At 35.7% G+C, this 12,873-nt stretch overlaps 1 protein-coding gene across 1 annotated transcript in view; it reads left to right on the top strand.

The window, feature by feature from the left end:
* The first annotated feature begins 5,778 nt into the window (after positions 1 to 5,778).
* RIOK2 (RIO kinase 2) overlaps positions 5,779 to 12,873 on the top strand; it is a 46,487-nt gene continuing 39,392 nt past the window's right edge. The window contains exon 1 of the mRNA XM_081733573.1: positions 5,779 to 6,018. Coding sequence (XP_081589699.1) covers positions 5,953 to 6,018 — 66 coding nt within the window. The 5' untranslated portion in view covers positions 5,779 to 5,952. The remainder of the gene's footprint in view (positions 6,019 to 12,873) is intronic.

The following is a 12,873-nucleotide window of genomic DNA, read 5'->3' as shown; positions in this document are numbered from 1 at the left end:
TTTCTGAGTTTAGCCACATTGTAATATATTGTGTGTGTCATTTTGCAATTTTCTGACGTTTGATGCGTTCTCGAGGTTGTAACATTCTAAACCCCACTGGCAGAATTGTCCTCATAAAATTAGCATTGATGGTTATATTGTGACGTTACACAGCAGAGAATTAGTTCAAAACCTGTACGTTAAAACTAGACGTTAAATAAATTTTTCGGGAAGACGTAAGTTTAAGTATAAACTAACTCCTTAAAGAAATTCAGCCTGATAATATAGACATCCTTCAGGAAATGGTTATCCTTCCTTTTCCATTATTATTTGGCTATGAAACAAATGCCGGAGACATATACAACCGCTATATACAACAGTGTGGTGTTGGAATGTGTAATGATTAGGATGTGATGTTTTATTTTATTTTTTTGAAAGTTCAACACTTCCAATGTACCCGTAAAAATGTACTAAAGAAATAGTGCCCATGTTTTTTAAATATTCAATTAGAACTGGACAATCTACATGAAATTTGCAATCGATCAGTGAAAACGTCATCTTTCTAGAGCCTGTAGTTTCTGAGATCTCATTGTCGAGAAACATATATGTGTATTTTAAAAGAGCTCCAAAGATGGCAGCACAATTCATTTGCATGTATTTCGGAGAAGGCTTACTAAAGGCAAAGGCCTTTGAACAATAATTTAAAAGGATAAACTTTGTGAAAAATATTTATTTCAGTAATTTATTGAAACTACACTCTTTTAAAAATATTTGTCTTTGTTATACACGTGAAATCACAAATAACCGTAAATCAAAGGTTTGAATGCTAAGATTATAGGTTAGAGCTCGGTCGCTCGTAAATGTTACTGTAGTATTTTAATAGATAGTTAAATTACCACACAGATGCCGGAGGAGGGCATATATTTTCAGAGTTAGTTGCTTGGCTTTTTTTAAGAGTACAAGCTTCTAAATTCGAACGTAAAAATGAGGCGTTAAGGTTTTAGTATTTAAGTACTCGCACCCCCAGTTGCATAGCACTGCCCTAAGGAACATTACTGACATGCCTAGTACATTCCTGGCACATGCCAATGCCAAGTAAATGTGTCAAGTACATACACGGTACGTGATATACACATAATAGATACATTCCTCGGTATGTGTCATGCACGTACTTTTGGGCGGAAGTAACCTTATTCCTTACATGTGCATTTCACATGATTGCTCTATTCACGTACCTATCATGTACATTCCAATGTACCTCGAGGAACATTCTTTACACATGATCAGTATGTACTTGTGTTGGGTGGGGAGTACCAAGAGAAAATCCACGGACATGATATTGTCACTACAAACTTACTTTTCCGGGGATGGATCGAATCAGGGACCCCACGTATTAGAGGTAAGCACTGTACCAGTGAGCCATCGTGTCCCCAAACGAACACTTGAAAATGTAATGAAATTTTGCTACTCGAAATCTCTAAATCCTCTATCAAATGTTAAAATAACGTTATCATGTACAAACATACTACAATCTTCTAAATTTGGTAGGGAATTCTAGATCTTAGGAGGGCAAACTTTCATCCACTAACAGGTCTGGATAAAACATTGTTTTTAATAAATTGTATACCAACATAGTAAGAAAAAAGAACATCAAAATTTTTTATCTCAGTGGACAATCTTGTCCGTACTGGTATATTTTGCATTGAATTCTTCTTAAATTTTGCGTTGACTGACATGGAGTGTGGACCCTTTAATGCGCAATGATGAATAATTGCGTGTAGTTGGACGGAGCGAAGAATGTAGAGTTTTGGCTGGATAATACAACAGTATTGAGTGTATTAGTGGAGCCAGTGTTCGTAGTTTCAGGGAAATTTCCCTAATCAAGGGAAATTTTGCAGGTAAATTTAACAAAAAGGGACCTATGTATGTTTGTTAAAAAATGAAACTCCAGGGAAATTCTGGTTCTGACTGTGACCAATATAAATACTTAATTTTTTCTTTGTTCTTCAGAAATAAATCAACACAATAGCACATTTTGTGTATGTATGTCTGTTCAAAGTAGCAAATTTGCTCCCAGTGTTAGCTAGATGTATTTGTGAGTGCTGCCGCAAATCCCGGAGGGATGAGCGGTACATGTCTCCTTGAATCTTAAAACAGGAAGGACTGCCCCCCCCAATAATCCACTTTGAAATATGTGTTTTGGGGAGAATGTGATGATTTGTGTCCGATTTTCACAAAGGAAGGGGAGATGAAATTGATATCCACCCAAAATAAGTCTTAAATCTGCCCGCTCCCAATGTTGAAAACAACTCTACTTACCTGATTGATCCTACACAGCATTGTTTTTCAACTTCATAAATATTTTGAACACAAATATGGGAATGGTCTACAGATTTGCGCCGCTGTTTTGTTGTTGTTAAAAAAGTGAGTGAAAAAGTAAAAAAAAAATAAAAGATAAATGCAAATGATTAAAAGAAATGTGGTTGACATTCCATTAATATAGCTAAATTAATCTTATCACATAACTTCTGTCCTAAGAATTAGACACTCAACAAACTAGGGAAAATTTGATAAGAAATGGGAAAATTTTGTGTCAGTCAAGGGAAATTTTCTTACAGAAACCTACAAACCAGTGATGCCAATTGAAGGGAAATTTCCCTTGGCGCAGGGAAATTTTGAGTAAATTTTGGAGAAAAGGGAAAAAGGGAAATTGCTTGTAATCTCTCAATATTGCAGGGAAATTTGAACCTCTCTTCAATCATTTATGGATTGAACATATTTACGTATCTGATTAATCTAATTAAAATTCAGTATAAATTCAACATCTTATTTGTTCCAAACATAATCTGTTGCACATATTTCACATAAATTCTCACAAGTTATCTTGCTTTGCATTCGTTAATATTTATCAACATTACACATTGATCAACATATTCAGTTAAATTCGAAACATTACAACAATGCTTATTTAAAATCTTTTATCAAAACTAATCCTCCCATTGTTGAATTAAATGCAATGCAATAAGATGAAATATTTCTCAATTAAATTACCACTCCAACTATTGTAAGTTTGGTTTTCCCAATCAGAAGATGTTTTTCCCAACCAGAAAATTGATTGTGAAGAGGATTAATCGATGTAAGAGAAGAAAATCTGCGTGTCGTGAATGTAAATATGTATATATGGGCGAATACTGGGTCATTGGTGAATGTGCGTTTGTGTAACTTTATAAATTTTCTGGTGACTGTGCGCACAGAATTATTAATTCTTAAGAATTCCGCATCTCTAAACTTTGTATTGTGCTTACGAACATTCCTCGTGTACAGCCAAAGACAGTAACAACTAGAGTTTTCTTTGTAACTGTTCGTATTCGTTTCAGTAAATATGGGAGTGCTGTTCTTAAGTAAGTATTGTCCGTTCACTGTAGCTTGGCGCTGTGTTTTGACACAAAACCTGGCCAGCGAATCTTAGCAGTCCTTCCCCTACTTTCCCCTTATAGCAGTTGTAACAGTGGAACTAACTCATCAATTTTAGCACTAGTAGGGTTTGGTATTTGCAAGTTGCGTAAATTTAGAAAGAATTTACTTCTTCTCTAATCAGGACCGTAACTTGTGTGGGACAGGGGAGGGGCAACTTCCCCCCAGGGAGGTTCCCCGCCGTTCGAAGGGGCCCATTTGGTGACGAAATTTTCTTAATCCATATACAATACGAACATGAAATTATAAATGAAGCATTAAACAGTTTCACTACATTACATAAAGCAGCGCACAAAAGGTAAATAAAACAAAAGTGAGCCTTGTGCCCACTTCAGTAAGAAACGTCTATTATTAGGGGCCCTAGAAATAACATTTATTCGTATGGCTTTGAGATTTGTCAATGTTGTCCCCTTAATTAATTTGTCATGTATGGAATGGGCCCAAGGGCGTAAGTAACGGCCCCGCAGACCTTGCCGTGAGGGATGGCCGACAGGCTCCGGGGGGCATAAATAGTAAGAAAAAGTTAGAAAGAGGGGGGGGGGGCAAGAATGAGAAAAACAACTTTTTCTAGGAGGCCCAAATACACATATTAATGCTTGCCCCCCAAGTTACGGCGCTGTCTCTAATGTGAATTTATTGGTACATTTCTGCTAATAGTTAACTATATCAGGTTGGTCTCTTTAAACCTTGGGCCGTGGAGAGAAACAATATTACAGGAGGATAGTATTCATATTTTAAGAAGGTGGGGAAAGGAGAGCAAGGATGAGAAAGATGAGAAGAAAGAAAGAAAGAGAATGAAAGAAACACTTCTACATTTACTTCATAATGAATTTAAACACACACAAACGAAAAAGGGATGTCGGAACCCACCACCATAATATTTGTGGAAGTGTTGACAACATAATATTCTGAAGGAATATATTTCCCGCCAATTCTGGGGCCTCGGTGTTTGGTGTATTAAAACCCACCGCCCTCAAGAAGTCCGTCCTGGATCCGCCCCTGCCTTACAGAAGCTACTATCTAGTCATTCACCTCGTGGGACTGAGGAAAACCTTAATAAGGAATACCGGCCAGAGCCGCGTTCATGCCCACGCTCGATCTACCTATTTTAATGCCTTTTTTCGTGTTGCACAGTGTCTGGTAAGGGCACACAAACAGGGCAAATGTGTACAGCTTTAAAATGTTTAAATGTTAAAATTCGCTTTATACTGTACTTTGAACACTTAATTCAATGTGTATTATATTCTTCTTACAGCAGCATGGTTTATTTCCTAATACTTTAAGTCTATGGTTGTTAGTATTTATAATTATTGCATCATACTAATCCTTCTCAAAGCTCGTTCAATTAGTATGAAATTCTACACTTAGCAGTTTGCAACATTGCAAACCTTCACCAACAGGCAATATGTGGGGAGAATATTTCCACCTATACTCGCATCAAAATTCCCAGCCCTTGTTTACAATCAGTACAATATGTTTCTGTCGCCTTATCATGAAAACAACGCTGTCCAGCGAACCTAACGGTCTTCGCTACCTCTGTTTATTGTTTACAACACAAACTGCCATCTTCCAATATTGCCAGGCGCACAAGGTTTTCGCACACTTTCGAACAAGAACACTTGTACAAAATTGAGTGTGCATTATATGTAAGATTGTATTACATAATAACTAACTCAATTTTTCATAACGTTAATATCTCAGTCATCTCAAAAGCAGCAATTTATGTAGTAATAGCACTTGGTCCATGACTGTGCAGAAGTAGGTACATTCGGTTCGGAGATTCATGTGCCTGGCAACCATGAATTAACCGTGTAGGGGTGAGAAGCAAGGTTTTGACGCTCGCACTACAATTGTTGTTTGTAAACAATCTTCCATCCTAGAGTGAACAGACAATACATACCAAATATATACTTAATATTTTCTTTGTACCTTAGGTTACATTAATATTAAAATCTATCATGAAGTCTAGGATAAAAATTAAATTTACATAATATTTATTTTACATTTTTTATGATTTCTTTAGGTTGTCCGTCATGACAGAGGTATTTATACGGTTTTTCCTCAGTCACACCGGGCAAATGCACAGATTGCACCTTTAACATAGGTCCTGGCCTACACCTTTCCCCTCCTCTATCGCGACGCCTTAGATACCTAAACAACAAATCAAGTTCAAATTCTGCGTAAGCTCAAAGGAAGGTTGTCAGGTATCTGCTTGTATGTGGTTATAAGATTGGGTGAGGGGGTGGAAGCGAAAACAATTAAAAGGGAAATTTTGTCCGGAAAAGGGAAATTCTGAAGCTTGTGAAGGGAAAACGGCTCTGAAGGAATTGGCATCACTGCTACAAACGCTGTGTGGAGCATGTTGCAGAGTAAAATTGTTTTTTATGGCAGTAGTTTTCTTCGAACGTAATTTTATAAATGAGAATCTTACAAGTTTGAACAGAGTATTTTTTTTATTGTGTATATATCTCTTGGAAAGTGAGTTGTAGTTAATCAATCATGGGAAAACTAGACGTAACTGTACTTCGGTACCTCTCTAAAGAAGATTTTCGTGTGTTAACAGCAGTAAGTATTGCAACTATGTTTGTGTTTAAAACAGTGCTGATCAAGTTTAGACACATCACGTTTTGCAAAATTTATAGGTAAAATTCAACACTCTAAATGGAAAGATTTGTTTTTAATAAAGGGTTCACTCAAGCAGATGGTTCTACCAAATAAGAAAATTTATAGGTAAAATACGATATGAAACATTTTTCGTAAAGGTATTAGAGTGTGAATATAAGTAATTACTGTCAGTGCACAGTATATTAATTTTTAAGTGATAGTGAAAGTATTGTGTAAGTGTCCTCATCCACTATTCTCGTTTATACATATACCCCCACCATCGCTGACGTGCCTGCTCCCTACAAACGCAACCCCTCGCTACTGCTCGGGCCCCCTGCTGCGCTTCTGCACTGAATCTGTTAGATACCATTTGTGCTTTTTAGTGGCCACCTATCACAAGTTGGTTCGTGTTTTTGCACTAGTTTTTATGGCGTACCTCCACATTGTAGTTATACTGAGTCCTCCTGAAGTCAGTCTGCAAATAGTAAAGGAGCTCCTCATTTTGTGTCATGCTCTGTTGAAAGAAATAGAAAGCTGTAACCTAACCTGAAAATGTAAGAAATGTACCAAAATTTGGTATAACCGTCTGCTCGAGTGAGTAATGCCCTAAGGAACACATTTCTACAGGCAGCAGAATTGCACTTTCTAGTTGCAGATTTATTGTAGGGGTACATACATAAATTCATTTTTTCGTATATACTTCCGTGCAGTTTTACTATACGGATCTATAGTAGAAGTAGTAGTAGGAGTTGAAGTAGGGGTAGTAGTAGTAGTAGGAACGGGTTACAAGTCCCGCAGGGGTTGATTGGGGGTAATAGTATACATGAGAACCCCCTGATGTGCTTTTCTTCTGTGTTCTATTACCACTTCTACATGAAATACCATAAATTTTCTACGTAGTCCAATAGTAAGAAGTATCCATGTGCACAAGACATGTGATATGCGTTAAATTCCCCCCTCCCCACACACATACATAGTCACAGATAAAGTACAAGGGCACTACACATGCAGATATAAAGTACAGGTTCGTTTATTTTTATTTTCGTATCAGTCGATAAATAAATAAAAGTCGCTTTGTTACCCCCTTGTTAAGTTTGTAGATACTCAATGAATAATCCCTAAAAGTGCGAGAGTCCAGCTCCTTCGGGAACTGACGCGGCTTTACGTATACTATATCCTGATTGGGTTCTGTTTTCGATATAAAATGAGCAAATTAAAGACTCGCCCAATTTTTTTTGGTACATTTTACAATCTGTGGATCCGTATAGTTGGGTGACATGAAAATATCTCACGTGGCGTAGATAAAATTTAAGGTAATTACCATATGTAATTGTTTAAAAGTTACAGTTCTTTTACGTATAAATAAGGCTTGCGGATGTGTAACATAAAAATTACAGCTAACATAAAAAAATAGTAAAAAACAGGATAATATACAGCTGATATTCCTGTTTCGATGTTCAATTACTCAAGAAAATATCGTAGGGGACCTGTACAAATCATGAAGGGGAGTGAAAGTGACTGGAAAGGAAGTAAACTATTTGTTAGAAGGCAGAAAACAACATACCTTGCAGAGCTCCCTCGCGGCTAAGCGGTTAGCGTACGCGCCTTTAGCGTGGGAGACCCGGGTTCGATTCCCGGCGGGAGCTCATGTGGTTCGGATTCCACGTCTCATATAGCCTCGCTGCTAAAGGCCAACATACACTAGCGTATTTTCAGCGCGCATTTTCGGTCCGTAAAATGATGTCGTAAATTTCGGTCCGTAAGTTGGCCCATACACCTAGCGTAAAAATAGGCGCGTAAAAGAAGAAAAAGAAGCGGTCATTTTTCGCTCTTCCTCTTGCCTGTTGTTTGAGCACATGGACGTTTTCCAGTTTACTCAAGTTGCTTGAACAAGATGGATCTATCTGAGGCCATGGTTTTAAGTGCAGGTGCTATAAACATTGTGTTGTTAAGTAAAAAAATAAAAAGAAAGCATAGAAGAAACAGACTGGGAGCCACGCCGAAGAGGATTAAAAATTAACATTTATCTATATTACGTCCAAGCAGCTCAATCCACTTGGCCTAGTTTTGGTACAATCTTAGATCATTGTACTTAGTGATCTGAGATCACTAAATATTTATATAAATCGTACTTCGAAGGAGGAGGACACAGGACAGGGAAAAAGTTATATTCAATTTTTTACGATGTAAATTGCAAACATTTAAATTTCTAAACAGACACAATGATGATTCAATACAATCTGAACGAGCTTGATGTGTGGTTTCCTCTTACCTTCCGAAATAAGCCTATTGTTTGGAACTGCAGTTTACAAAGAATAAGGGAGTAAAGGAGTGTTCCGATAGTTGAATAATTGATTGATTTTTTTGTTATACAATGTTTTAGACTGTTGACTTTGCTGTTGCTGTATTAAGGTTGCTGTAAAGTTTTCCACAGGGTTGGTAAGTGTGGCATTTTTTTTTTTTATCAAGACTTGGCAATTTCAAGTTTCATTTCTCTCCCCCCCCAATCTTGTAACGCTCGCTACGCCGCTGTCCAGCCCCATTCTTTAGAAATAGTTTGATCCTTGTTACCTCGGCTTTTGTAAGTTGAAGGGATCCTCCCCGCTGCTTCCACCTACCTTTTTTTATTTCAAAGTTTATCTTGCCATTTAGTTTTTATCTAGTTGTTAAAAATCATTTAAATATTTATTTATTGAAAGGTTGGGTGTTAGCGGACTTGGGTAATTTCATCACCGAAATTTTCGTCACCGGTAATTTTGTCACCAAAATATTAGCATGTAGGTTATTTCGTCACCGGAAATTTCGACATAGTAATTTCGTCACTTGTAACTTTGTCACCAAAATACTAGCATGCAGGAAATTTTGTCATGGTCATTTTTTCATCTTTGTTGAACTAAGTAGAGACAAAGTAAACGACCGAAACAGCTGACCTTATCTTAATCAAAGTTGGAAAACAATTCAGTTAGTGTTCGACTCTGGAAAATCAAAGTTTCGGATACTCGAAGCAAGAACAAACAGCAGTAAAATAACATAATGTCAGTTTCAGCAAATGTTAAAAGCACAGGCAAAATGGGCCAGTAATGGATTTATATATCACTATTTACAAATATAAGTTTTGGCAATATTAAAATTTCAGAACAGAAAATTAGCAAACAAAATATAACTTGTATTAATGCAATAAATGGTTTACATGTTCATTCTACTATAGGAAACAACAAGCAATTTTTTTTTTTTTTTGAAACATTTAGTTCCAGTGTTATACGTTAAGCACAAAGACTAGAGCCGTTTCTAAAAGATCTGAAACACTCTTCTAGTTTGCTGTTTGGGTGGTTGCCCCACAGCATCTTGATGAAGCACAGCTGAAACCGTTGCTTCAACTTGTTGAATTTCATGAATAAGCTTCCAAATAGTTGCGTGGGACATTCCTACTAGATGATGAAACTTCTAGTTCCACAATTCACAAATATTAATTATCCTAGAATTGCTGCTAAAGGTAGCCTGGTGAACGTTCCAATTGTCTGGGGGATATAGACGGGGCACATTACGCAAACAAATATTTCCAGCCCGAGCTTTAACAGGGCGATACGTGTTTGACACGTAAGTGCTATCAAAATAGTCCAGAAGTTCCAGCTTTTCCTCCGAAGTCACTTGTATTAATCGATGCACATCTGCTATTGGAAGAAATGCAAATCTGTTTATTTTCTCGCAAAATAGACGAAAATTTTCATTGCTTTTGTACCGTTCTAAGAGTCCAAGCTCTTGGACCTTCCTCCATGTTCACTGAGTCAGGTGAAAAAAAGTAACACTATAAACGAGTTGAATCTCCAAAAGTTGCATTTACAGCCAGCATTTACGCTATATCAAAATCCATTACCATAGTTACAGGTCCGGATATTCACTAAATTCACTGCACTGATGCACCACCGCACGAAACAGTTCTTCATATGAATTTTGTGTCTTGGTCTACATTAGGGCGTATACCTAGTAAAGGAAGTCTCACCTCAAATAACATACACTTTTTTTTTTTTTTTTTTTTGGCGCCATTGAAAAGTTGGCGTTCACCATCCATGTTTCACTTTTTAATAGCTTCATAAGGCTATATTTAAAGGAAACATCCGGAAATATTTATACGCTTTTCTCCCTTTATAGAAATTTGGTCTCCACATATATCCAATAACAATTTTCCAATGTTTACTCAGAGTTGAAATATAATATAATTCTTTTAATAGCTTCTAAAAAAAAGCCACTCTTTTCAAATGACTCTGTTAACTTGGAAGGTCCAAGAGTTTGGGCTCAGAGAACGGTACTAGAACGATGTAAATTTTCGTCTATTCTGCGGGAAAATTAACAGATTGGCGTATCTTCCCATATTTGTTTATTATTATCTGTTCTGAAATTTTGATATTCGCGAAATTTAATATTTGTAAATAGTGAATAATGAACCCATTAGTGACCCATGTTGCCTGTGCTTTTACATTTGCTCAAGCAGACATTATTTTCTTCTACTGGTGTTTGTTCTTGCTTCGAGTAACAGAAACTTCAATTTTGCAGAGTTCAACACCAACTGAATTGTTTTCTAAGTTTTATTAAAATAACGTAAGCTGTTTGATCGTTTGCTTTGTCTCATTGAATTCAACAAAGGTGAAGAAATAACCGTGACAAAATTTCCTATATGACAATATTTCTGTGATAGAATTACTGGAAACTTTTATCTCTTGTCTCAAATATAATATCTAAAATATGTAATCCCTTATTTAATAATAATAATAATATATTTTGATTATGCTGCATAGTTTTGGCAGTTGAAGATTAAAGAAAACAATTTCAAAAACTTTTTCGAGTTCATTCATTGTACTTGTATTATGTTCTAAAAGACACTGGTGATGAAATTATCGTGACATTATTTTCAGTGACGAAATTACCTATATGGTAATATTTTGGTGACAAAATTACCGGTGACGAAATTACCGTGACGAATTTTCCGGTGACAAAATTACCGTCGCCCGGTGTTAGCATGCGGGGTCAGGTTAAATTCAGTTCTACTCTGGTTTTCGTTTATTGCCAGTTTATCACTGTTTATTTTCATGGTTTCTTTAAATGTAGTCTTTAGTAATTTACTGTATTAAAAAAATGTTTTAAACTTAATGACTTTTTTCTTCGTTCTTGCTGTCGGGTATGTGACATGAGGGTAAAATCCACCCGAACTTGAGGGTTTCCACATATACAAACAAATCAATTGAGTAGTAGTAAGGGCGAACTCAACATCGGATAATTTTCTTTAAATTCGAGTGATAAATTTCTTAACTTAATACCTTTATCAGATTTCCAAGGGAAGGTTTTCGAATTTTCTTCCTATCCCCCAAAAAAAGGAAGTTCACTGATAGATGAAAATAAAAAGACAAACGCGATTTTATTGAAAATGACTAACGATTCTTCTCGTACATCAATATTTCATTACCACTTTTACTATTTGGCATAAGTTATTTCTGTGGTAAAAATACAAAAAGGTTAGTTTACTCTTGTCTATGAGTTTTTTCGAGATATTTTCTCAAACACGAGTCAGTTAATTTTGTTCGTAATTGATAAATAAATGGTTTATTAATAACCGGACAATATGACGTAACTAATTTTCCCTGAAAAGATCCACAACGGGTAGTTTACTCTTGAGGGAGAATTTTTTTCGAATTTCTGATAAACGCCTTAGGTGATAGTTCATATTTCATAAATAAATGTTTAATTAATAGCCTGCAATATGGAAACATCCACACGAAGCAGTCTTGAAGATGAGTTTCTACTATGTTTAATATGTAATGTCTATGAAAAATATACACTATTAAGTAGCAGATTGCGTCAATTATGTCAATTCTCCTAATAATGATGCATATACTACTTACAAACATGGTAAAATGATTGAGTTGTTCGTGAAATAAATTATTTAAATGACAAGTATTGAGTGTTACATAATATTTTATGGCAATATACCTTAAGTTGACATTTATCTAGGAAGGTTTGATAGTACTCCCAACACTGAGGTTGAGAAATGCTTTAATAAGTTAATATAAATTTATGAGTGTATTTCCTGTAAATGGGTGTAATTTTCAATTCTGGTCTTAGTTATGATCTCTTTTGGGCTTACATCTATTGTACGTTTCAGGTAAGTGTTCGTAAACATATCCCCATCATGATGAGATATAATACAATGTTGAAAAATATTCAACATGGCCGGCACCTCGAATTGAACCAGAACTTTTACGGCTGGGAAGCAACCATACAGAAAAAAAAAAAACTGTACAACGATTTGCTATTTGACTTAGTATATAAGCATTAATGATGAAATAGGATTATTATTAGATTTAAATATTTGCACAAACTGAGGTTTGGAACAATATACGAAGAAAGAAACATTATATATCGTGGTTTATTGAATTTTTTTACGAGTAATATCAAGATCGCGTGAAAAAATAGTTACTTTCTGAACCTATTTCGCTATAAGTTCGTGTAAAGTTGAGAAAGTATTTAAAATAACAAGCAGCACATTGTCAAAATAACAAGAATCGTCATCGAATTTCGATATTCAAACTCAATGATTTGCTCCGTGTTATCAGGGAAATATCGGATAGTATCTTGTTCAAGGTCAGGATTACTACTATTGAAACTTACAGATACAGCACTAGGCCATTTTACTCTGAAAAATTTTAACAATTTGATAACAATTTGAGGTCAAGATGGTACAAGACAACAGCAACATTACAAAAATAGCTTATTTATAGATGATCTGAAATTATACTCACTTGAAAAAACGTCTACAGTTTCTGG

Source organism: Thermobia domestica, chromosome 12, assembly GCF_964235325.1.
Source record: "Thermobia domestica chromosome 12, izTheDome1.hap1.1, whole genome shotgun sequence".
Taxonomy (NCBI): Eukaryota; Metazoa; Arthropoda; class Insecta; order Zygentoma; family Lepismatidae; genus Thermobia; species Thermobia domestica.
The sequence above is the reverse complement of the archived record's forward strand: the minus strand, read 5'-3'. Positions and strand labels throughout refer to the sequence as shown.